This window comes from Rattus rattus, chromosome 4, assembly GCF_011064425.1.
Source record: "Rattus rattus isolate New Zealand chromosome 4, Rrattus_CSIRO_v1, whole genome shotgun sequence".
NCBI lineage: Eukaryota > Metazoa > Chordata > Mammalia > Rodentia > Muridae > Rattus > Rattus rattus.
Genome location: NC_046157.1, coordinates 18,532,040 through 18,558,448, shown reverse-complemented (window position 1 = coordinate 18,558,448; position 26,409 = coordinate 18,532,040). Strand labels below are relative to the sequence as shown.

Genomic DNA, 26,409 nt, shown 5'->3' with positions numbered 1-26,409 from the left:
AGCCCCCAGTTTCTGCTGGGGTTCGGGAACGTGTCAGGTTCACTCCTCTGCCACGCTCTGCTGTGACACACTGCTTTCCCTCCAGAGGTGAGACACTAGCTCAGACACACCTGCGACTGCCTCTCCTACTACAGCCTGCAGACTGGCTCCAGGTAGGACCTGCCTGACTGACATTGCCTGCTGGAACACACAAAGGGGCACCTGGATGCTTCTAATGAAAACCAAAGGAATGTTGTTTTGCCCTGATTAGTCACACTTGCTCGGGAAAGTAAAACTAACACATTGTAAAGCCTATGTGTCCCCTTGACTTAAAACAAGTTTTGTGCTGAGCCTTGCGAAACGCCACGGTCTCATTTGTGGCATGGAGATGAACACTGACAACCTAGAAACCTTTAAATACTCTGCGCTGCTTGGCCACTCCATCACAGTGGCGTTTACCTCCATCTGTTGTTTAGCACAAGGCGCCAGGCAGGAAAACATTAAGTGCCAGCCCCTGGCTGCCAATCAAACCAAACCGAGGCCTGTGGAAATATCCTGGAAAAGAAAGGCTTTCTGGAATAGTCTGGAAATGTATCCAAATTGAAGCCTCCCTGCCCAATCTATTAAAGTGCAAATTAAGGGGAAAACTGGATCCTGGAAGTGAAGCCTAGTGGTCTGTTACGGAAGCCATCCAGTTCTACGTGCAGCATTTAGAGACTCGGTGCACTGGCCCACGACCACGTTCACAGTAGCAACAGCGCTGAGTGAGTGGCCTGCAGTTCCGCATCCATCTGTCCTTTCCACCTCGCTCACGCCCCTCAAGCATGGCTCTGAGGAGTCCCAGGAGGAGCTAGTGCATGGTGCTCCCTTCCGGTATAGTCCTCCAAGCCAGACATCCCGGGAAGTGGCTCAGAGAAACGGGGGACCCCCCCTGTCTCCTGGAATCAGAAGTAGTCTCTCCTCCTGCTCTCGTCGCTGATGAAAGATGGGTTATACTGTCCTGGGAAAATGCAAGAGTGCCTTGATCCGGGCAATCCAGTGTAGGCTGGGTACAGTCCGTTGCGTTCAAGTTCAGGGTTCCTTACGTTTGTGGGCTGGATGCCAAGGGGAAAAGGAGAGATGTCAATCATTTATTTCTGGACTTAAATAAGTGTAAAGCTTTTTACATTTTAATTAAAGTATTCGGGTGATCTATAAATAGCGAAGCCGTCTCGCCTGGAGGCACAATTCACACAGGTCTATTTACCTACTCAGAGGAGGTGGGGTGGGAGAGGAGCGGGGGGAGGGCAGGTAGTCATGCTGTCTGTTCCTAGTGACCTGGAACTCAAAGTCTCTTCTTCTTTTCTTATGTGTATAGCCTGCATGTATGAGTATGTACCGCATGGATTCAATGTCTGGGAAGCCACTGGGATGAGCTGCCATGTGGGTGCTGGGAATTGAACCTGGGTCCTCGAGACGAGCAGCCAGTGCTCTTCACTGCCAAGCCATCTCTCCAGCTATCCCCGCAATTTTCTTACTCTTCCTGCCATATGCTGGTATCATAGTCATTTACCATCACATGTGCCAGGGATTTTTTTTTTTTTCTTTTCTTTTTTCAGAGCTGGGGGCCGAACCCAGGGCCTTGTGCTTGCTAGGCAAGCGCTCTACCACTGAGCCAAATCCCCAACCCCCAGGGATTTTAACTTAATTTAAAAAAATTAGTCAGGCCAGGTATCTGAAGCAACAGTAAACACTTCACTGGGAAGTCCCTCAGAGTGTACGCTGTAGACCTATGAGAGCCAGTGTGGCGCTGCCTGGACCACTTTGTGCCCACTGTGAGGGACAGTGGTACTCAGGTGGCAGCATCGAGCTCTCAACTGAGGTTGTTTTTATAAAGGAAAGATGGGACTTGTCCTGGCTAGCTTTAGGTCAACTTGACACAGCTAGCGTCATGCAAAAGGAGGGAACCTCAATTGAGAACATGCCTCCACCAGATCCAGATGTAAGGGATTTTCTTAATTAGTGATTGATGAGGGAGGTCTCAGCCCATTGTGAGTGGTGCCATCCCTGGGCTGGTGGTCCTGAGTTCTATAAGAAAGCAGGCTGAGGCAAGCCACGGGGAGCAAGCAGTAAGCAGCACCCCTCCATGGCCTCTGCGTCAGCTCCTGCCTCCAGGTTCCTACGTTGTCTGACTTCCTGTCTTGACTTCCTTTGGTAATGAACAGCTGTGTGGTCGTGTAAGCCAAATAAAGCCTTTCCTCCCCGACCTCTTTTTGGTCCTGGGAGACAGCCTGCTTGTTTGTTATAATTCCCACCGGGGCTGAGGAGTCCCTAGCAAAGCACGTGGGACTCAGACACACTTAGTACAGCTTCGGTTAGGGAAGGGAAAAGACGTCCCCGACAGAAAGGAAAAGCCAACGTCTACTCAGAAACGGGATGTTTAACTAGAGTTTAACTAGAGAGGTGCGTCTCATCTTTCCTGTCTCCACCTTTCTTGTTCTTCCTCGTGGCTGAAAAATTTCAAAGAGCACACAGGGACAAACCAGCCCCTCCCATCCAAAGTCTGATCCTCTCCGTTAATCTCCATAGCAACCAGAGGGATTATGGTTTCTAGAGCGAAATGTCTAGTGCCGTTCAGTCTCCATAGCACAAGGTCTCTTGTTTATTGCCACAGGGCGAACTGATTAGCGGTCACCTGACATCTGTTTATTTTTCGGTCCAGATCCCCATTTGTGTCGGCTTTATGGCTGACACGGTGTGATTAAAGCTGAACCAAATGGGATAAAAAGAAGAGCTGTGCTGTCTTCAGCGTGGGGCAGGAGAAGCTTAGGGCCATGGTTCTCAACCTGTGGGTCTCAAAATGACCCTTTCAGAGGGGTTACCTCAGGCCATCGGAAAGCACATTTACCTCACAATTCATAAGAGTAGCAAACTTACAGCCATGAAGTAGCAACAGAAATAATTTTACGGTGGTGGTGGTGGGGAGGGGGGACATTACCACGGCTTAAGGAACTGTTTTAAAGGGTCACGTGGTGTTAGGAAGGCTGAGAACCACTGGTTCAAGGGAAGCTCCCAGCTTTCACACTCATGTAGTCCTGGGCTGGAGGGAGCCAATTATTAAAGACCTACTGTTTCTTTTTTTTTTTTTTTTTCTTTTTTTCGGAGCTGGGGCCCGAACCCAGGGCCTTGCGCACCCTAGGCAAGTGCTCTACCGCTCAGCTAAATCCCCAACCCAAGACCTACTAAGTTTCTAAAACCTCCGTTGGTGAAGATGACCTTCAGTCACTCTTGCTATGCCGTTCCCAGCCCCGAGTTTTGACTGACAAAGTATAGGAGGTGAGAGATTCAAGAGAGCGAAGGAGATAACAACAGGCCCGAAGCCACACTGTCCCTCTGAAGCTTCTGTTCCTGTTTTTAAAAGCAAGTTTAGGAATTACGACTCCCACTCCCCAAAAGTAACTCACTCTGTGGAAGTGGTTTCCTCATTACTCACACGGAAAAACTCCATGCAACTAGGCCACCGCTAAACCGAACAGTGAATAATAAGCAGTGTCTCAGAGGTTTGTGCCACTATTCCCGCGAAGCCTTCCCTGCCGTCCCTGAGCTGGGGGCCCTGAGGCCGGCTGCCACAGACACCTACCGAGTAGTACACGTCTGTCATCTGCAGGAGGTTTTTGGTGCTTCCGTTCTCGTGCATCTCAATGGCTTCCCGGCCCCACTCTTGTGAGCGAGGATTCTTGGGGTACTCGGCGTGGGGACATTTGGAAGTCCCCACTTTTGAAGATGAGTTTACTTATGTCATTTTTACTCTTTCTGTGAGAATTTAAAAAAAAAATTGCGCAAGAAAAATTCTATCAATAAGTTGTGTCAGGAAATGGCATCTTCGACAAGACTGGGCGTGTTTTGCAATGTAAATAAGACTGGGAACCCTAGTAAAATAGTATTTGACTAAAAAGTTAAAACCGGCCACTAGGAGTCCCCTCTGCCATCCAAAAAAGATGCAAAAAAGACTTCCCAACTTAAAGAGCCTAAAGGGGCATGAAATGACCCTGGAGGAGAGGTTAGTGCCCTTGGGGTAGCCAGGGAAACAGGAATCAGTTTTCCTATGGAGGGAAAGGAACGCAATGGTGGTAAAATATCGGAAGCCACAGGTGAGGCGTCAATGCTGTTCTTGGGTTTCCAGAATGGGGGGCAAGACTACAGGGTGGCTCTGGCTTAGGAAAACTTAGCCCCTGGCTCACCTGTGGCTACCAGAGACCTGGGATGGAGCTGGCCTTCCCTCTCCCCAATGTTTTATTTATCACTTTACAAACCACAGAAACCTCAATGGGGCTGCCTGCTTACCTACTCTCTACGCTGTCATTTCAGGAGCTCAGAAACGGTGAGGTTTTACGGCCTAGATATGGTTAGGGTGACTGTCTGAAGCCCGTCTTGTGGGCCAAGGATCAGACATGTTTAGTTATATCTGCTCTGAGTAAGAGATGCTGAAACCCTAGGTTCCTTCTCCCGCACTTTAGAGTTCCAGGGAAAGGCACAGAAATGACTCAGCATGGTGCACAGGCCTTCAGTGCTGGCCTTGCCTTCAGGCTCAGAGTGGCCCTGCCACCACTCCCAATTCAGTAACCAAGAGTCCAGGCTCCCTTGTAAGATGGCTACACTGCTGTGGTAGAGAATGCTCCCAATGCAAGGCCCATGTGCCCCGGCTGCTTGGCTTTGTTTCTCTGGGGAACTGCCCTCAACCGGTTTAGCTCATCTTTAATAGTAATCTAAGAAGGGATGTTTAGGGGTTGGGGATTTAGCTCAGTGGTAGAGCGTTTGCCTAGCAAGCACAAGGCCCTGGGTTTGGTCCCCAGCTCCGAAAAAAAAAAAAAAAAAAAAAAAAAGAAGGGATGTTTAATGGCTGTACTCTTGAGTGCTTACAGTAAATTATTCCTGGCGGTCCTCCTGGGGATGCCTTAAAATGTCCCTTTAAAATGGGCATGAAAAGATAACTAGTGATGTAAGAAAGGTCCCTCCATTTGTCACATACAAATAAATCTTTCCATTTGACAGCATCTAAATCAGTGACTGTGACCCGCCTTTACCTGAACAGGTAATCGTAAACAAGGGGGACTCATTCTCTCTGGCTTGCCCTTTCTCACGGAAGCTCCATGCAGGAAGCCTGGGGCCAAGGTTCATCCAAACCACGGCTCCCGCTTCTTCACTGCTAAAACAGTTCAAGGCAGTTCCTTCCCTTCCCTCTGTCCTTGTCTGCCTCTCTCTCTCCACGCACCTCTGAGAGACAGCAGACGAAACCGTACGACTCGCTCACGTAATGGTTTTAAACACATTCGCAGCGGTGTGATTATCATCACAACTTTAAGATGGCTTCGTCACCCCCAGAAGTCTCAGATTCTTTGATCACCCCCACCTGCACAACTTCTCCACCCTGACCTCCACCCTAGTGTCCAACGGGTCTGCTTTCTGTCTCTATTGGATGCAGAAACTCTAATAACTCGTATTCCTATCATACCCCGGATGACCATTCAGATGCCTCATTTCACATAGGTTCACCTATGTGCCAGCCAGTGGCTGATGGCATGTGGCTCTGTCACATTTGGGTTTTGTATTTGTCAGCCCATAGGCACTAGATTGCTCTCCCTTCTGACTCTCGGGGACAGAGCTGCTGTGAACGTACAGGTACAAGTTCTTGTGTGGATATGCTGTATCGCTCTTAGGCATCCACAGGGACCCAGAGTCCTGAGCTTCCCAGACGTTCAAAGTGGCTTTACTTTCTTATGTCCCTACCAGCCATGTAGGGACTCCAATTCTGCCACATTCTCATCAACATTTCTTACTTTCTGTTATTTATTTTAGATACTCTTGCTGTGTAGCCCTGGCTGTCCTGGAACCTGGAACCCACTGTGTAGACCAGGTTGGCCTTTAACTCAAGGACATCCAAAGTGTCTCTACCTCCTGAGTGCTGGGATTAAAAGATGTGTGTGACCAAGCTCAGATGTATTTTAAAACAGCTGCCTGTGTTCCTGGCTGGCTTTGCATGTGCTTTACAGCTAAGGATGACTTTGAATTCTTGGTTCCTCTAGCCTTTACTGCCTGGGCTAGGATCAGAGGAGGAAAACACCATGCTTCCTTCTTCCTCTCTGCTGGCTGGGGAGCAAACACAGGGCTTCAGGCATGCATGGTAGGCAAGCGCTCTACTAACTAACTGAGCCACATTCTCAGCTCCAGAGTTTGTAAGGTTTTGATTTTGATAAAGTCCATCTCACCTTCTTATTTTGTGGACTGTGTTATTTATTTAGCTTTGGTACTTTGGAAACAGGCTCTTACTATGTAGCTGGGCTTACCTAGAACTTGCTATAAACCCGGGCTGTCCTCACAGTCCTCTTCCTTCTGCCTCAGTCTCTCAAGCGCTAGTTTATTCCAGGTTAAGAATCAACTTTCGTATAGCACAGTCTGTGAAACGAGGATTTAAATGGAAGGTCTCACCACTCACCTGCAACAGGTAACAATGAGTGCAAGGCCCAGGATGAGCAGGAGGCCACCTCCTGCCGCTGCGATCACCACGGTGATGAGCTGATAGGCTAAACAAAGCAACAAAGGAATAAACAAAGAGGGATGATTGGCAGGAGGTCCCCAGTCATGTCTCAACCCCACCCCACATCGGCAGCATGGCCTTAGCTGCTCTCTCCCACTGCCTGCTCTCCAGCCAGAGATTCTCAAAGGCTAGACGAATTCTGCTTCCTTTGTGTTGAAAGGGTTTCCCCCTTTCAGCCCCAAATTTCTTTCTCTAGAGCAGTCCTGATGATGTCACTAAACCACAAAAGAGAGACAGTCAACCAGCAAGTTTCCCCAAACTGTTCTGAAAGGCTTTCCTCGTATTTTCTCTCTCACTTGAGTGTCTTTTATCATGTGAAAATTACACATCAGGAAACTTAACTTTTTATCTCGATAATAATAACGAAAATAAGGATTTGTGATTCACACTGGAGGCAGAGGCAGCCTGGTCTACATCGTGAGTTCCCAGCCATACCAGGGCTGCAGTGAGACCCTGTCTCAAAAACAAAACAAAACAAAACACCAGAGGTTTGATTCAGTTTTAGGGTCTTACTTGGTAAAACAGAACGGAGACAGCTTAAACTCTTCAATTTCAGAAGAAATGTTACCGGTCTGCTAAGTCCAGGGTCTGGGGTCACTGCGTAAACCATACCGAGACCCAGAAGACCTCCTTATACACGGATTTAATTAACAGAGATTAGCACTGATAGAAGCATATATCAAATATAGTAATGAAAACATGTCTAATTAGTTGGGGTTTATATCTGTATATTTGTAGCAAAATTATGTGTGATAAATTATATTAAAATTTCCATTTTTTCTTATGGAAATAAAATTAAAATTGGTTTCTCGGGTTGGAAGATCTAGTATGAAAGCCCAGTAACTAGATTTTCTTTCTTTTCTTTTAAAGAATATTTATTTTATATTTCATTACCAGTGTTTTATTCAACTATCTGTCTATGACATGACCGACGAGACCAGGAGAGGACATGAGATCCCCTGGGACAGTGACAAGAGGGTTGTGAGCCATCATGTAGGTTCTGGGAGTGGAACCCAGGTCCTCTGTAAGAGCAGACTGTGATCTTAACCCCTGAGCCACGCTCTAGCCCCAAATGACCAGACTTTTTACAGCACAGTGAGACTGAACCACGATCTACAGACACGGTTATAAAGTCAAGGTTACAGCACAGCTCTCCAGCTCTCTCCCATCTGCATGGACTCCTAGATCAGGGGCTATGAGCAGAACAGGTAAACCACAAGCTACACACCCCTTATCTATCCTTTATTTAAATGATCAGCACAGAAGCCAGATTATTATGAAAAAGATTAGCTCTGCAGTGTAGAGGGAACAAGGCCAAATTATGGAATGCGTCCCTCTTCTCCTTTGCCTCTGTTATATGCTCCAGATATTTCTCGTATGTGTCACCTCCTGCTGTAGTATTACTCTTACAGAATTACCTTTAATTTCATATATTAGTGTGTGTGCACGTGTGCATGCATGTGTGTGCATGTGAGTGAAAAGACAAACCTCTGATGCAGCCACTGTTCTTAAAGATATTTATTTTATGCATTTATTTAATATATATCTATTTTATGCATCACTGACCATGGAGGTCAGAAATGGGCATTGGATTTCTTGGAACCATAGTTAGAAATGGTTTTGAGCCACCATGTGTGTGCTGGGAATGGAACCTCGGTCCTCGGCCAGAGCCACAAGTTCTGCTCTTATCCACTAAGCCATCTCTCCAGTGCCCACCCCCAGCCCTTTTTAAGAATTAATTTTATCATTTGTGTGTGTGTGAGTGTGTGTGTGTTTGTGAGTGTGTGTTTGTGAGTGTGTGTGTTTGTGAGTGTGTGTGAGTGTGTGTGTGTGTTGTGTGTGTGTTTGAGTGTGTGTTTGTGTGTGTGAGTGTGCGTGTGTTTGAGTGTGTTTGTGTGTGTGTGAGTGTATGTGTGTGTGTGTGCCTGTGTGTGTGTATGCGCCAGAAGAGGGTGGCAGACCCCATGGAGCTGGAGCTGCAGGGAGTTATGAATGACCCAGTGAAGGTATTGGGGCTTGAACTCTAGTCCTCTGGACGAGCAGCTGGTGTTCTTAAACACACGCCATCTTTCCAGCCCGCATCTCTGTTCTTCACCTCTACCAGCTCTGCCCTGAGCTCCTGTCATGTCTTCTCCGGACAGCAAGTCTGATCTTGCTGTTTCCTGTTTTAAGAGACTTCCGTGGCTCCCAGTGCTCGATTTGCTTTTTTATTTACTTACTATTTTTCACTTTTGAAACAAAGTATCATGTAGCCCAGGTGGGCTTCTAGCTTGCTATGAAGCCAAGGATGCCCTTGACCTCCTGGTAGCCTCTACATTCAGAGTGCTGGGATTACAGGCAATCGCATCTGGCTTTCCTATGCCCTACCCTACCCCCCTTTTCGGACAGGGTCTCATATAGCCACGGCCGGCCTTGAACTTCTGCCTCCTGCCTCTCCATCTCTCAAGTGATGGAATTACAGGCCTATGTCACCATGCTTGGCTCCCCTGGTGTTTTCATTTTCTTGTTTTATTTTATTTTGTATGCGTGATGTTAGGGAAGTCTCTCTGTAGACCAGGCTGGCCCTAATCTCAGAAGTCCACCTGCCTCTGCCTTCCAAATGCCGGGATTAAATGTGAGTACTACCATTGCCTGGTTGCCTTTTTTCTTTTTAAGTTGAGATAGGCTCTCTATAGCCTCGTAGCCTATACTTACTATGTAGCCCAGGCTGGTCTCTAAATTGAAATTATCCTCCTGTTTGAACCTGGGATTACAGTCATGTGCTACCATACCCAGCTTCTTTTTCTTTTAAAAGTCTAAACTGGGTGGTGGTGGTGGTGCATTCCTTTAATCCCAGCACTCAGAGGCAGAGACAAGCAGATCTCTGTAAATTCAAGGCCAGCCTGATCTACAGAGCAGGTTTTAGAACAGCCATCACAACACAGAAAGAGGCTGTCTCAAAAAACAAAAACAAAAAAAATTAATATTTATCTTACACATCAAGATAAATGTTCTCTCACTTATAGCAAGAAAACCAAGTATCTGTTATAGAAGTGACCCTTGCAAATGGCTGTAGGTTGTAGCACATTCATTCCTCTTTGAAAAAAAGAAAAAAAAAACAAAAAAACAAGTATCTGTTATAGAAGTGACCCTTGCAAATGGCTGCAGGTTATAGCACATTCATTCCTGTTTGAAATATTTTGTTAAAAAAAAACAACCAATATACTCAGAAATTGATATCACCTGTATAACATCATGATAAATACACACACACACACACACACACACACACACACACACACACACACACAGTAGTTCACCTACATACACACACAAACAAAAGAATGGCATAAAAGTAGAAGGAAGACAATGAGCAGGGAGGAATAAGTCTGGCTATTGAGCTGAGGGTAGCCTGGAACTCACTATGTAGCCCAGGCTGGCCTCAAACTCATGATCTTGCTACTTCAACCTTCCAAATACTAGACTTCCAAGTGTGTGCCACCACTCCTGGCTGGATAGCTTTTTATTTATTTATTTATTTATTTATTTATTTATTTATTTATTTATTTTTTGGTTCTTTTTTTTTTTTTTTTTTTTTTTTTCGAGCTGGGAAGCCTGAACCACTATGTAGCCCAGGCAAGGCCTCAACCACTGAGCCATCCCAACCCCTGATAGCTTTTTTTTTTTTTTTTTTTTTCAACCTTTTTTTCAAATGGGGACTAGACCCAGGACCTGTGCCACCACTCCTGGCCCTGGATAGCTTTTAAATAAACAAAATCTTATTTCCCCATCTTTCCCTTAGGTGCCAACTATCACACACTGCCTTATCTTCTTCTAATGACATTCACTGTGGACCAAGACACTGGTAAGACACCATAGTTTTTAAAGGCCCCATGTGTGGACGGCACAGCCATGTGACTACTTCTAAGCGTGTGTGCTATGGCAGCATGAGAATTGCAGGGACATGGATGGAGTTGGAAAATAGACTGAGTGATCCTAGTGTGTAATGTTCATATGTGGGTATGGGAGTGGAAGTGAGGTGAGTTATAAAACTGAAAAAGGAGTTAAGGGGGAGGTGGTAGGACACACGTGGCAACAGGAAAGGAGTCTATGGGAGGGGTTAAAAGGGTAAAAAAAAAATTACCTGAAAGAATTATGTTTGAAAAAATGCCAATGTGAAACTTGAGAGTATGTATGCTTTTAAAAATTTTTAAATAAGAGGAATAATAATAAAGGAAACAGGATGCATAGACCCTTTCCCATCTCTACCAAGCACACACGTCTTACAGACTCATTTTAACCGATCTGTGAGTGCAAGTGCTGACGTCAGCTTTCTGCGACATTGGGCTTCATGGGGTCTTTTCTTCCCCAACGCCAACTGTCATGTTTGCTTCTGGCCTGGCAGGCGCTGCAAGTTTCTGTGGGATAGAGATGGGAAACCCATCTCTGTCCTGTGAGGAGTTGCTCAGAGCGAGCTGGGGTCCTCGGGCCTCCTTCCCCGTGAACACCTGCTGATAGTTCAGTGCTGGCCATCCTCTCGGCTTGCGGCTTCTCACCGAACCAACCCGCTCTTGGTTTCCACCTTCCTCTGGAACTCTTAGCTTTGTTTACAGGGTCATTTGGAAGGAACCCATTGTCTGTGTAGCCCGCCACTTCTGGGAACTTTTAATCCCTCCATCCGTGTGAGAGTGGGGTGGGGTGGCCCGTGCAGGATGGGGTGTTACTCCTGTTGACATCGTCTGCCACAGCTGATGAGGAATGAACACATCGCCCAGACTCACGTGGAAAGCAGAGAGAACTTTCTCTTTGAAAATGACTAAAGCACAACACAGACACTCAAGAGCTGTGAGGGGACAAGGAAGCCTGTGTACAGCTTCTTCAGGCTGAAGCAAAGAGGAAGTGGAGTCTCGATTGGGTGTGCCCAGTAAGCTCTGACCTCAGCTGCCCACGCTAGCGATTCCTGCCACGCCAGACACTCAGGTCCCAGGACCTGTCCTTCAATAAACTTTGCTTACATTTGCCGGCCTTACTCCAGAACCTTAATCGATGAACACTCTTTCAACCGCGTAACAGGGCTTCCTAGGAAGCCATACTGCTTTTCGTTTAAAATTCCTTCAGCGCTTAACTACATCAGGCCAGAGTTCTGCCTCTGAAGCCTTCCAACCTCTTCCAGCTCGACTCAAGGCCTTCCTTTTCTTCCTCTGAAGCTTCCCTTTCTCAAGTCTCCGTCCAGGCTTTGTGTGAATCGCATGGGCTCCTTCCACTCTCCGGTATCTACTCCCAGTCTGGTAGGAGAATTTTCCATGTGATTCTTTCACTCTCTGCTGGGGTTTCTGTCCCTCCCATCTCACCAGACCGCAGGGACGTCAAACACAGAACAGAATTCCCCTCCCCCCGCTCCCTGCCAACGGGAAAGGACAGAGGCCAGCTGGGGCCCGTGGAAGAGCAGCTTGCACGGACACACGGGTGGTCAGTGCCCGATCCTTTCCTCCTGGTTTTGGCCCTGGCTTTCTGGATACATGCACTGAGTGACGTGCGTGCTGAGCTATTCCTGCCGACCCTCCCTCCTCTGATCTGAATCTCCGCTTTGGGAGAGCAAAGTGAGAAGTTCTTTCTATACCAGGTTGTGGGTAGGTGGAAGACAGTCGGGAATATCCTTAAGCGGTATGCTGTAGTTCCTTGGGAAAGACTGTAAACCGAAAAGACAGCTCTAAACAGCCACTGCCAAGCCGTTAGGGAAGGGACTGAGTCGGTGACCAGAGCCTGAGCCTTCTGCCGAGCACACGAGCACACGTGGAAGAGGTGTGAAAGAGGGATGGACGAAAATGTCTGTGGCAGGAAGAAGCAGACGCAGAACAACGGTGCGAGTTCTACAGTCATGAAGTGACAGTAACCGTAAATCGGAGGATGCGCCCGTAAAAAGGAGTCGTAAAAGATAACCAGAAGGAAATTATAATATAGAATGGTGTGGCAGAATCAAAATCAACATCGTCAGAGTATAGAAACAAAAACATTGCAGTTAAGCCAGTCACAGGGCTGGAGAGATGGCTCAGCACTGGCTGCTCTTCCGGGGGACGCGGGTTTGATTCCCGGCACCCACACGGTGGCTCACAGTTCCAGAGGATCCATGCCCTCTTCTGGCCTCTGTGGGCACTGGGTATATACACTGTGCAGATATATACATGGGGGCCAAATACTCATTCATGTAGAACTAAATCTTAACTTGAAAAGTTAAAAAAGGTTACACAATAGTATGTCCTGTGAGGTCCAGCTTTTGAAAAGGAGACATTCACACGATGACGCCTGTGCTCTTCAAGCTGAAGGACGCACGCAGTGCAGCACACAAGTAAGTTGCTGAGTTTGGTAAATTTCCAGATCCTGATTCCATGGGTGTGGAGTGAGGAGGTCTGAAACTCTGCCTGGTAGGTGCCTGCTGGTCCTCAAGCAGTCGGTGTGTGGTGTGTAATGGTGGACAGATGGTGTGCAGACTCCCCTTACACCTCTACTGTAATTGATTCTACATAGTTCTATGCCATGACAAAGAACGACTAATTTGAAAATGAGAAAAAGGTGGCCAACATGGTAGTGCACGCCTATAACCCTAGGACTTTCAGGGCTGAGGCAGGAGGATTATGAGTTTGAGGTCATCTTAGGTGACAAAATAGGTTTTAGGCTAGTATGGGAGATAGGTTAGATCCCAATTCAATAAATAAGCACATACACACATACATATGCACACATACACACATATACACATACATACCTGCTAGACGCATATATACACATGAGTGAGATGGGAAAAAGTTATAACAACTCAAAGCATCAGGGGTGACAATACACAGCTGTGCAGAGGAACCAACATAAAATTCAAGCAACTAAGGAGGCGCGCAAGCCTCCTTAGAGAGGAAGACAGCAGAGGGGGAGGGGGCAGCAGAGAGCAAAGGACAGGTCTGGATAGAAAAAAATTCTGGATAAGGGGATAAGAATTCACAATGTTGGAATATGGGGTAAGAACAAAGACAAATGATCCATAAGAAGGGAAAAGGGATAAGCCAATTGGAGTCCCAAGCCTTGGGTATGGGTGACCTGAATGTCCTTGAAAACTAAAGCCTTAAGAAAGTCATATCCTACTCTTTTGAAGGATATTTTCCACAAGAAGCAAGGTGTGGAGCCTGGGCAGGACTAGAAAGCTAGCAAAACACTTAAAAGGCAGGACACAGATTATTCTAGTGCCTAGAATATGCTGGAATTGGACGACAGCCAGGAATGTAGAAAGGAGAGAATCTCAAGGTCACGCAGTGTCTGGAAAAGGTTGGCTTATTGATCTCACTGGGCCTGAGAACAGCATGTGCGGAGAAATCTATCCAGACATTTCCCGACTGTGGACAAGCCAGCATGATAGGCTGGGCTTGGAAGAGCAGACTTGTAACCCCAGGGCTCAAGAGGTGGAGGGAGGAGAGTTGTTGAGTTTGAGGCTAGCTAGGTGGCACAAAGCACTCATCAGGTGCTTCTGTCACCAGTGGGGAGAGATTCAGGTGTTCCCCCCAACTCGGCTGGGCCCAGACCTCAGATAAGGAACCAGGTGACAAACATGTCTCAGAGTGTGATGCTGAAGCACACACAGCAGTGTCCTGCACATGTTATCACAAGTCATAACATTTTTATCAGCCGCCATGAAGTGTTTTGAAATACTAACTTGGTGTAGCTCAAAGTCACCCCGGTTTAATGACAAACCGCCAGCTTCATTCCTGAAGTGGGCTGGGGCCCGACAACAGTCCAGACAGGGGTGTCTGCCCTCTGCTGGACATAGTGGTGGTCACTTGGATAAATGGGGAGGGAAAAGTGGTCCCTCATAGACCCCACAAAGAATGGGGTTGACCTGACTCTTTTCTTACCAAAAGAGAATAAATGGATGTAGGGTGTGTATTTCCAAGACAGAGAGTGGCAATGGCCGTTCATAGCCAAAAACAAAAACAAAAACCAGCCGACAAAAACAAACAAACAAACAAACAAAAAACCCAAAACAATAAAACATCAATGGCACACAACCCAGGACACGAATCCATGCATGAATTTCATCTTCTAGAATGATAGCTATTCCTGTGAACATAAAGGTAGAAAGTTCTGGAATCCAGCCCTCAGGAGGCAGAGGCAGAGGCAGAGGCAGGTGAAGCTCTTAAAGTTCAAGGCTAGCCTGGTCTATACAGTGGGTTTCAGGCTAACTAGCCAGTGCTCCATAGAGAGACTTTTTCTAAAAGAGAGAGAGACAGAGAGAGAGAGAGACAGACAGAGAGAGACAGACAGAGAGAGACAGACAGAGAGAGACAGACAGAGAGAGACAGACAGACACACAGAGAGAGACAGACAGACAGACAGACAGACAGAAAGCAGGAAGAACAAAGGTAGGTAGGGGAGAAAGACGGTATCTTGAAGACATATAACGGGGATGGAGCATACAAGTAGAGAATAGCAACGGGAGTAGGGGGCAGTGAGCAATACACAACACACAGGAAGTAAAACCATGTCTACCTCCAACCTTAGATAATTATCATTCGCACATTTACCTGCACAAGACAAGGCAATCCCAGAACTGTCTTGATTCCTACTATACATACTAGACTCTCCCATATCCTGTATCACAAATTTCGTTTCATAACTTTGAAGGTAATTTCCACCTCAAAAGCGTCTGAGGATAAAAAGAATACCCAAGCAAATCTAAACTCCTCAAACCGCTCCTCAGAGAGGACTGGACGAGACTGAGACACCATGCTTGCCGCACTATCAGCATGCCTGGCTGGGCTTGGACCGCGCATGCTCCTGTTCTGAGGCTGGTCCTTGAGCCTGGCTGGCACTGCACCGGAAGTCTTCTGTCTCTACCGCTTAGGCTCTCTTGCTCACTGCAGTCTCCGTGGCTCAGATAACTCCCCGTGCCATGATGGATAGCTCCCTATTAGTTACCCACTGCAGCCTCAGCACCTCTCCTGCCCAGTGGCTCACTTCACACTCACCTAGCACCGGACTTAAGTGCACAGTGGAGGGGAGGAGCCTGCCAGCAGGCCTGGCCCCGCCCAGTCACTATTCCCTCCTTAGAGATACTTACGGTTTCCACAGTTGAGACCACCAAGGCCGAATGGGCAACTGTAAATCAAGAGAGACAAGAGAAGACTCGGTCTCAAATCACAAAATCTGTAACGAGGCAATGTACTTGAGAAATATCTTTACTTAGGATAGGTTCTTTATTAGGATAGTCTTGTCTTTTTTTTCTTTTTCTTTTTTTGGAGGGAGAGGGTTGGCATTTTTCAAAATAGGGTCTCTTTGTGTATCCTTGGCTGTCCCAGAACTCATCCTGTAGACCTGGCCGGCCTGGAATTCAGAGATCCGCCTGCCTCTGCCTTCTCAGTGCTTAGATTATAGGTGTGTGCTGACACTGCTGGGTAGTTTTTATTTTGTTTTTTTTAAATAAGCATACTTCATTCTATATCATTGATTACCAATAAGCTATTTGTTACAGACTAAACATTCCTGAAAACCCCCACATCTGAAATATTGTCAAATCCCAGATATTTTTTAAAAAGATTTATTTATTTATTTATTTATTTATTTAATATACGTGAATACACTGTTACTCTCTTCAGACGCACCAGAAAAGGGTGTTGGATCCCATTACGGATGGCTGTGAGCCACCACGTGGTTGCTGGGATTTGAACTCAGGACCTCCGGAAGTGCACTCGGTGCCCTTAACCGCTGAGCCATCTCTCCAGTCCTAGGCTAGTTTAACAAGCAAGCACACAAACGTACATTTGTAACAACTTCATCAGAAGAAGGGACTAGAGAGCCTACCTCATACAGGTTTCATTTTCAAGCCTATATCCATCTTCACAGGCTGAAAGAGAAAAGGAAAAAAATCTATGAAGGTTAATGTGACCAGAAATCAGTTAGTTAAACACCAGCCACCCAAGAGTCCATGGGAATATTCTAGAGGCAGAGAATTTTAAAATTATAATTCCGACTTGAACACTGTTATCAAGATCAAGAAACTTTTCTCGACCCCATCGCGCCTTGAGGAAAACAGGAACTTCAGTGGTTTCTTGAGGAGATGGATATAAAAGGCATAAAAGTGACTCCCACGGTCTGGTGTCTAGCGGTCACTAGGCAGTGTCTCCCTTTGTAATTATTGTTCAGCAAGTACAATTCTTTCAGTATGTCCTCTAGAGATGAAGACCGTCACCCATGGAGTAGCCTTCTGTTATAGCACAGGCAAATCTTTACCCACTTGGACATACTTTGTTCTGTGTTCCTGATTATCAATCGCTGTGACCTGGCCCTACCTTCCATCAGGAGGTAGACATGTTATGGGTGCTACCCTTCGGAAACTCAGTCCTGGTTGATGTCCAGGTTTTCATAAGTGAATGCTTGCCCTGTTATCTGTCCCAGCAATTCTAGCCAGATCTATATGTGCCCTAATTTTCTTGCCAAGAACATTAGCTGAGTTACTGCACAGGGTAAGGTCCAGCTCTGTTTCTGGGTCAGCAGTTCTCCAGTCTGTCTGACCACAGGGCACTTTCGATATTACAATAACTCAACCAGGCAGCAGGAATGCTAACCCATGCACTGGTGAAAGCAGACAATGAAAGATGCCCCCTGTACACAAATTCCTTGATTCCTTTGATTAATGCCTGATACACATCTTTTAAGAGATCAGACCGAAAAGGAAAAGGAAACAAAAGGCACAGGATGTAGGGCTGCCCATAGGGAGCAGGTGGTAGAGACAGAGTAGGGAGAACTGAGAGAGGTAAGGGCAGATGTGGGCTAGGGGTGGGATCGCAGGTAGACACCCTGCAGGTAGGAGGGACAGGAGGTCTCTTAGACGTCCTGTGTCCTGCCAAGAATTTGTGCATAATTGTATTATCTATGTAAACATGTTTAATATTTTCTTCAAGTTTTTTTAAAAATAATTTTATTTTTCTTGGATATTTTATGTATTTACATTCAAATGTTATCCCCTTCCCCCCCCCCTCTCACAGCCCTCCCCCTGCTTCTATGAGGATGTTCCCACTCCCACCCGTCCACTCCAGTCTCAATACCCTGGCATTCCCCTATAGTGTGGAGACAAGCCTTCACACGACCAAGGGCTTTTCCTCCCATTGATGCTAGACAATGCCATCCTCTGCTACATAGGCGGCTGGAGCCATGGGTCCCTCTATGTGTACTCACTGGTTGGTGGTTTAGTCCCTGGGAGCTCTGGTGGGGGTTGGTTGGTTGATATTGTTGTTCTTCCTATTCATTTAAGTTTTCAAAGCCAGAAGCTGAGTACTTCTAGTATCTATTCTAGTCGTGTACATCATCTATTAACTGCAACAGGGTTTTGTGGAATACACTTTGAAAAACACTGTTCCAAATAACCTGGAATTGATCTCCTCGCAGATCTTAAAGCTCTGTGGATGCACGACGTGCACGCAGGGTTACCTTGCCTGAGCCTTAGGTACCTGTGTAGCCCTGGCTGTCTTGGAACTCACTCTGTAGATCAGGCTGGCAGAGATGCCCCTGCCTCTATGCCACCGCCACTCAGCTATGAACTTCCATGATTTTGGTTTGGTTTTTCAAGACAGGGTTTCTCAATGTAGCCCTGGCTTCCCAGAACTGTCTGTAGATCAGGCTGCAGACTGCAGGCAGCAGCCACAAGAAATCCCTACAGCCCCTATTGCAGGATGCCGTGGACTGCACTGTACAACACCATAGTAACCTCTTGGTGAGCATGCCCAGAGAAACTTGTGGACCTCAACACCTAAAAAGACAGGGAGTCTCCTGGCCCACACTAGTGTGCTTTCTGGACTGCATGGGCTCTGTCTCCTTTCAAAGTTGTGATCTTTCTGGTTAGTCTCTGATCTTAGACCTTGCATGTAAATGCATGGCCTTTCTGGGCAAATACAGTATTTAGCTTTCTGCCAAATACTGTCCCTCCAGTCTCAACAAAGTAGCAGGTTTTCTCTTAATCCAATTTACCTCTTAAATATGAACATTTGCTGGCTTAGAACTCATAATTCTCCTGCTTCAGTGCCCCAAGGCTGAGGTCCCAGGTACTTGAGACTATGTCTGTTCCCCCACCCCCTTTCTCCCATGATGCCACACATAACCAGTCAAATCTTTGATTTTTTTTTTATAATGACGTATCAGAGTGTGGTGGTACATGCTTTTAATCCCAGCTGTTTATAGAGGCAGAAACAGATAGATCTTTGCGAGTTTGAGGGCAGCCGGGTCTGTATATTGAGTTCCAGGCCAGCCAGAGCTACACAGTAAAGTAAGACCCTATTTCGAAAAAAGAAAATCACTTCATCGTAATGAAATTACAAACAAAAACATCACTCGCTCGGCTCCCCGTTGAAATACACCCTTGATCTGATCCAAATTCTATACGTTTCTATAAATGTCAATGCACTTAGAACTCCTAGGCTGGAACTGTAGAGCCTCACTTAGGGTTTTACACTTTAACTATCAGTTACATCTTTTATGTACTTATCCGCCACACCAAAGCAAAGTTCAACATAATTGAAACTAGAAAAATTCTCTTTCATGGCCCACGTCCTTTCACCTTTATTGTGACCCTCTCCTCCTTACTTGGTGTCATTCTTACTCGGTCTCCTTTCTATTTTTTTTTTTTTTTTCGGAGCTGGGGACCGAACCCAGGACCTTGCGGTTGTTGGTCTCCTTTCTAAATGTCATACCACGACACTGAGTGCATATGTATGCGTCCCAGGTCAGGACCTGAATATAAGGGGGGGACACGCGGTTTGGCTTTGTTTCTTTCTTAATTAGGGTGATCTTGCTTTTTACCTTCTAATATATCGGAATATAATATACCTTCTAATTCCATCTGATACGGCGAGCATTTCACTTATGAATTTCCTGAAAACATCATATCACCATTTTTACAGCTGAGTAATATTCCATTTCATTTTCATTATCCATTTACCTGTTGGTGCACATCTAGGTCAGTTTTGTTTCCTTGTTATCGTAAATGGAGCAACAATAAATATGGGCGTGTGAACATCTGTGCGGTAAGGCATGGGCTGCTCCACAGAGATATCAGGAATGAAACAGCTGACTGGTGCAGTCCTATTTTTAATCTCCTAAGGAACCTCTAAACTGATTTCCATACTGACGGATTGATGTGCACCCCTCCTCCCCCCAGCAGCACCCCCTCGGGGCTTCCTTTCCCACATCCTCTAGCATTTGTTGTCAGATTAGTCGATGACAGCCAACCTGACCGGGGTGAGGTGCTCTCTCAAAGTAGTTTTAATTTGCATTTCCCCGATGACTAGGGAGGCTGAACACTTTTTTAAAAAGTCGCTGCCATTTTTGCTTCTTCTTTTGTAAATGACTTGTTCATTGCATTCTCCCTGCCCGGTCAGTACATTTTCAAATTCACATTTGTTTATTTCATTTTTATGTATGTATGTGGGTGCATGGAGCACGTGGAGGTCAGAAGTAACCCTCCGAAGTCAGTTCTTTCTGCCACCTCATGGGAAGTGGGAATTGAGCTGAGGTCATCAGGCCACACATCCCTACCCACCAAGCCATCCTGCTGGCCCCCTTTTAATATTTAAAAAACTTGTTTCTTTACTTGAGTTTTCTTCCTTCTTTCCTTCCTTCCTTCCTTCCTTCCTTCTTTCTCTCTGTTTCTGTTTGTCTTTTTTTAAAAAAATGTTTTAGACAGTTTTCTGTGTAGCCCTGGCTGTCCTGGAACTCATTCTGCAAAGGCTGTCTTCGAACTCACAGAGACCCACCCTCTCTGCCTCCTGAGCGCTGGGATAAAGGTGTGCACCACCACTGCCCAGCTCATGATAGGAATTTTCAGTAGGTGTTTCAAATCCTCTTATTTGACAAGATAGAGTGTAACCATATCCTGTTTTGAGAAAAGGCAAGGCTGAACCCCCTAATCTTTGGCACCCCGAGTTCTCTGCCTTAGGAAGGCAGAGCCTCCTCTACTGAACAAGCCGTGGCCCTGCTTTTTCCTGGCCTGAGTAGAAAGCTTCATGCCCTGGCTCATGGTCCCCCTCCTACTGAGAGCCTCTGAGTCATGCTTCAATGGGGCTGTGGAGTGAGGGAAGCTGCTGAGGGATGACTTCTAGCTCAGACTACAGGGGTGCTCCACGGGGGGGTGCTCCACAGGACTGCTCACCTCTGCCCCGTCTTAGCACTGAGACAGGCTGACATCACCTATCTATTCTATTCTGAACACTTTTTCCTGAAATCACGTTTACGTCAGTCTACCTACCTAACCTCTCGTGCTGAGTGGGGAACTCTTCACTCCTGGCTATTACCCAACCATCTGTTGGGTAACACGCACAGGTCCATCTGTTGACCTGCCTATGATCTCCAGCTGGTGGCTCGGGCTATTTCCATCAAAAGAATCTTGACCCCTCTGATGTAATGACATTTTTCTAATCAAAAGAATGCAAGCTGTTGAGTGACTCAGTGGGTAAAGGCATTTGTCTCCATGCCCCGATGACCTGAGTTCAATCCTCAGGATCTACAAGGTAGAAAGAGAAACAACTCTATTACGTTGTCCTCCAGTCACACGTATGCACTCACACAAACAACCAAATAAATATATGTAAAAAGTTTTTATTTATTTATTTACTTATTTATTTTGTCTTTTTTTTTAAAGATTTATTTATTTATTATACATAAATATACTGTAGCTGTCTTCAGACACACCAGAAGAGGGCACTAGATGTCATTACAGATGTTTGTGAGCCACCATGTGGTTGCTGGGATTTGAACCCAGGACCTCTGAATGAGCAGCCAATGCTCTTAACCTCTGAGCCATCTCTCCAGCCCTATTTTTGTCTTTTTAAGACACGGTTTCTCTGTGTAGCCCTGGCTGTCCTAGAAATCTCTCTGTAGACCAGACTGGTCTCAAACTCAGAGATTCAACTGCCTTTGCCTCTGGAGTACTGGGATTAAAGGCATTGCCACCACTGCCTGGCTTGACTGCCTTTTTTTTTTTTTTTCCCCAGGCATATCCATCACTTATCAAAGATTTGAGTGCCTGGTGCTCCTGGGACTCTAAGGGAAAATTTTGCTGGTAAAGGCACTTCCAGTTCCTTATCACAGAGGGACTCTGACCCCGAGCACTGGAGACAGAACGAATGGGGAAAGAATTTGCATATATGCAAAAGCAAAACCGAGCTTAAAGTACACAGTGGAGTCTTAGTAACTCCTTTGCAGGATACTAAGTAACATTTAGTAACTCCTTTGCAGGACACTGATTGTCTCAAGTTGTATCTCTTGTGCTATGGCCACTTCATTAGACACTCCGGTCCTTCCTACACACAGTGTTGGGTCTTAAGGCACTGGCCATCTGACAAGGTGAAGCCTGCTAGGACCCCAGCTGCAGAGAAGGTTCAATGATTGAGAGCACTCACTGCTAGGCCAGGAAACAGGAGTTCCACTCCCTGGCGCCTGTAACTCCCACTTTGTAGGATATGGCGCCCTCTTCTGGTCTTCTAGGGTACATGCAAGCACATAACACTTAGACCCACAAACACAATTAAAATAAAAATTTTGCCACGTGTGATGGTGCATGCCTTTAACCCCGGTGCTAAGAGGGCAGAGAGGCAGGCAGATCTCTGATCAAGGTCAACCAGGACTACATAGCGAGACCCAATTTTAAAAAACAAAACAACCCTTACCTGTATCTCGCCCACCCCCTACTCCCCCCCCCAAACCTTTAAAAATGCTAATCTCAACCTGGTCAGAGGGTACAACAAGGCTGCTAGAATTGAGGCTTGTGTGGTGGGAGGAAGCTAGGAGATACAGAAGGACACACATTTTAATTTTCAGTATGTCTGTGCTCCAGCACGAATGGCCAGAAGATGTCACTGCTAACCCATCAGACAGGGCTAGAGTCCTCACACCTCCTGGATCCAATCATCAGGGGACCGCTGGCCATGACCAACGCTGAGAAAGCACTTCATGCAGCCTCATCGCAAGACCCAAGGTTAGTCAGGGCCCCCCTGTGCTGCTCCTTGGTCATGTCCTGGTAAGCATAAGGTTGGTGGCACCTGTGTCACTTAAAGCATACATCCTGAAAATGACAACCTGGAAAGGACTGGAGTGACATATGCTTGCAATCTTTTGGGAAGCTGAGACAGGAGGCTCATGAGCTTGCGGCTAGCTGAGCTATATACTGAATTCTAGGCGAGCTTGGGTTAGAAGGGAAGACCATTTCTCCCCTCTCCCCTCCAGTCATCTCCAATTTGGCCAAATCTCTGTGTAAACAGAGGAGCAAAATGTGCACTTTTTCCTCTAAATTTCTGCAATTATATATTACAAGTTTTTATATGGTACTCACACATATACACAGATACCTCTTACTATCACCTACCTACATTCTTTTGATGAAACCAATCCTTGGAGAGGAAGTCCTGACTAAAGTGGCATGTCACCTTGTACTCGTGTGGATTGTTCACCTGGATCTCAGGACATCTGTCACCAGCAAGGTGTTGACTAATCGGGAAGTCTTTGCCCTTCACAGGACAACTGGAGACCGTGCTGTGTGAAAAGGGAGCCTCTATAATACCGCCCTTCCTGACCATCACAGACTGTAGTAGTCTTGGAAGCTTGGGGACACAGCACTCAGGATCTGAAGCAAACTGATTTTAGGGCGAGCTTTTTTTGGAGTGTGGTGTGGTCTCTGTCTCAAATGGAGTAAATTCTGGCTTCTTCTAAAAGGCTGGCAGAATTAGATTTCTACTCTCCAACATACCAAGCAATCTTTAAAACAATAACCCATCAAGCTATCAACAACCTAGATAAATACAAAAGCAAGTCCCCAGGACTGGAGAGATGTCTCAGAGGTTAAGAGCACTGACTGCTCTTCCGGAAGTCCTGAGTTCAATTCCCAGTAACCACAGGGTGGCTCACAACCATCTGTGATGAGATCTGGTGCCCTCTTCTGGTGTGCAGGCATACATATAGGCAGAATGCTATATACACAGTAAATAAATAAATCTTTAAAAAATAAACAAAACAAAACAAAACCCCAAAGCAAGTCTCTGTGGCTTACAAAGCCCAGCTTGAGTCACAGCTTTCTGTCCTCCTCGGGGCATCAGATGAAGTGTCACCACACTCATTTCAAAGACCACACTCATTTCAGAGAAGAGGAAACTGAGGTTTAGAGAAGAGAAGTGCTTGCTCAAGACGACACCTGATTAGTGAGGCAGAATGTGGCTCTGAGCTGGGTGTCCTCAGCATCGGTGAGTACACTCACTACTGAGCCACAGTGGCCCCCGAAAGACCCAGGCCCAGCTCAGCACCTGTATTTCTACCTTTAGTAACAAACAGGCAACAGACAAGGCTTTGGGGAGAGAATTAATTTTCCTAACTTCCCTCCAACTGCAAGGGAGGGGAAGGGGACCTTGTGATAGCTTCCATTTTCTTTCCTTTTAAATGGCATGGACTAGACAGCAGGTACCAGGAGATACTTACAAGGATACACTGTATTCATTCCTGCTGAGGGCCAAATAGCAATAGCCAGTGTGCTGGCTGCTTTGGTGTGTCAACTTGACACAGGCTGGAGTTATCACAGGGAAAGGAGCCTCAGCTGTAGGAATGCCTCCATGAGCCCCAGCTGTAAGGCATTTTCTCAATTAGTGATCAAGAGGGGAGGACCCAGCCCATTGTGGGTGGTGCCATCCCTGGGCTGGTGGTCTTGGGTTCTATAAGAAAGCAAGCTGAGCAAGGCAGGGAAGCAAGCCTGTAAGTAACATCCCTCCATGGCCTCTGCATCAGCTCCTGCTTCCTGACCTGCTTGAGTTCCAGTCCTGACTTCCTTTGGTGATGAATAGCAATATGGAAGTGTAAGCTGAATAAACCCTTTCCTCCCCAACTTGCTTCTTGGTCATGATGTTTGTTCAGGGATAGAAATCCTGACTAAGACAGCCAGTTACTCCCAGTTTAGAAGCATCACACTCTGAGCAGAGACCACCAGCGCGGCATGCACTGAGCCTGCCCAGAGCAGAAACCGCCGACACGGCAAGCGCCATGCTACTGCTGGTGACCCGTTGTTACCTCGGCAAGAGTGATCCATCTTGTTGAACTGAAAGTATCCAGATTTGCACTGACACAGTGCGACGCCATCCAGGTCGGTGCAGATGGAGGTCTCTTTGTCACATTCTGGACTCTTCCGCTTGCACAAGCTGCCCGCTGGGATGTGGAGAAACAAGGCAGTGAGACCAAACCAAACCTCGTCTTCACACCTTATGACGCATGAACTTGCCATTTCAACAGGCTCGGGAGAGAGTTTCCCAGAGTCTTCTTGGAGCCATAGTCCTTTCTGAGGCCCCGCACGGTCTCTGCCTCTTATTCCCTGGTCACCGCCGGTAAATAAATATTCACAAGAATTCCCCGTGGAGAAACCAAACTGAGGAAGGAAAGGGCGCTGCCCAGCCTACAAATGCAGCCTCGGTGTGGTGCATTCTGTATCTTCACACTAAAGACTGGGTATAAGGAAGGAGGGGGAGCGGGAACAAACCCAGAAAATGTGACCATGTTCTTAGGGAGTTGAGAGCTTGGACCCAAACCAACCAGTGCAGTCAGACCAGTCACGTGTGGAAACATGTCGAGCTCTGTGTGTCCTAGGGGCCCAGGCCCACTCCTCGTGGTAAGGCAGCTTGCTTTGCCCCCAGTGTGTCGCCTTTAGGGGGGGTGTTATAGAATGGGGTTTGAATGGTAATCTGATTCCCCAGGGTTGGCAGGAAGCTGTCTGTCTGTCTGTCTGTCTTCCCACTACAGTGGTAGAAAGGTTTATTTAGCACTGGATCTTCAGCCCAGTGACCAGTGGGTGAGCATGTGCCGGGGTTGGGGTGGGGGTTCTATTGGCCCAATCAGTCACCACACCAGCACCGGGAGAACCAGAGGCAGACAAGGAAGGAGCCCAGCTTGAAGGCTTGTTTCATGCACATTACCTCAGGGTTGATAAAGAATCAGTTTAGTATTATAAAGAATCAATTAGTATTGACCGCTGGGCGCATAGCCCTCTGAGGCTTTATATAGCAAAGGGTACACTTTACCACGCCAGTGGATGCACAGAGGGAACAGAACTATGAAACCAACTGGATAGTGGCAACTTATCTACACATGTCCAAGGTAGAGTAAGAGTAAGGCAGGTGTGCTTCTGCTGCTGGGGTCAACGGCAAGTTGAACCTGGGAGGAGAGCAGCAGGGGCATGGGAAGGGCGTGAGCACTCTACAATGAAGAGTGGGTGCCAGTTTTGTAGGGATCCTCAAAGAAAAGGCCCTAAGTTCTTCAGAAGGTTCCTGTTCATTCTGCAAAATTAACCCTCGCCTGGGCAAGTGTTGCTGATGGGAGCTGACCCCAGGGCTTGATGGACACCCGTGTGGAGTTCCCGGTATCCAGCCCCTTTGAGAGCCCTGAGAACAAGATTGTCTGCTCCCAGGGGGTGAGTTAGGGCACAGCTTTAGTTCCCAGTGCTGGATTTCCTGCCTTTATCGGTGGAAGCTGACGTGTTAAATCTGGGCTCCTTTGTTTATTGTAAAAAAAAAAAAAAAAGTTTGTATTTAAGGGAAAATGTTTAAACGGAAAAAATCTCACCAGGCAGAGTTTGCAAAGCTGGCACCAGGGAGGGACTCAGCCTCCAGGACCTCACATCTGACTTCTTTGAAGGCTTTGCCAGTCAACCAGACTTAGAGAGAAACACCTCCAAGCATAAAGAGTGTCCGGACCATCCTAGGCGGGGAAAGGCCCGCTCTGGTTAGGTATCTTCTGGAAGTCAATGTTAAGTTTTCCTTCCATCCTGACCACCGATCTAGGCTGCTAGCAAATATTCATCCCCATGACAAAGCAACCAGTTC

At 46.7% G+C, this 26,409-nt stretch overlaps 1 protein-coding gene across 1 annotated transcript in view; it reads right to left on the bottom strand.

The window, feature by feature from the left end:
- Positions 1 to 829: 829 nt before the first annotated feature.
- Heg1 (heart development protein with EGF like domains 1) overlaps positions 830 to 26,409 on the bottom strand; it is an 81,048-nt gene continuing 55,468 nt past the window's right edge. Inside the window, 7 exon segments of the mRNA XM_032900146.1 lie at positions 830 to 1,073; positions 3,599 to 3,710; positions 3,712 to 3,771; positions 6,452 to 6,539; positions 15,633 to 15,670; positions 16,373 to 16,415; positions 24,608 to 24,742. Of these exon segments, the coding sequence (XP_032756037.1) occupies positions 924 to 1,073; positions 3,599 to 3,710; positions 3,712 to 3,771; positions 6,452 to 6,539; positions 15,633 to 15,670; positions 16,373 to 16,415; positions 24,608 to 24,742 (626 nt within the window). The 3' untranslated portion in view covers positions 830 to 923.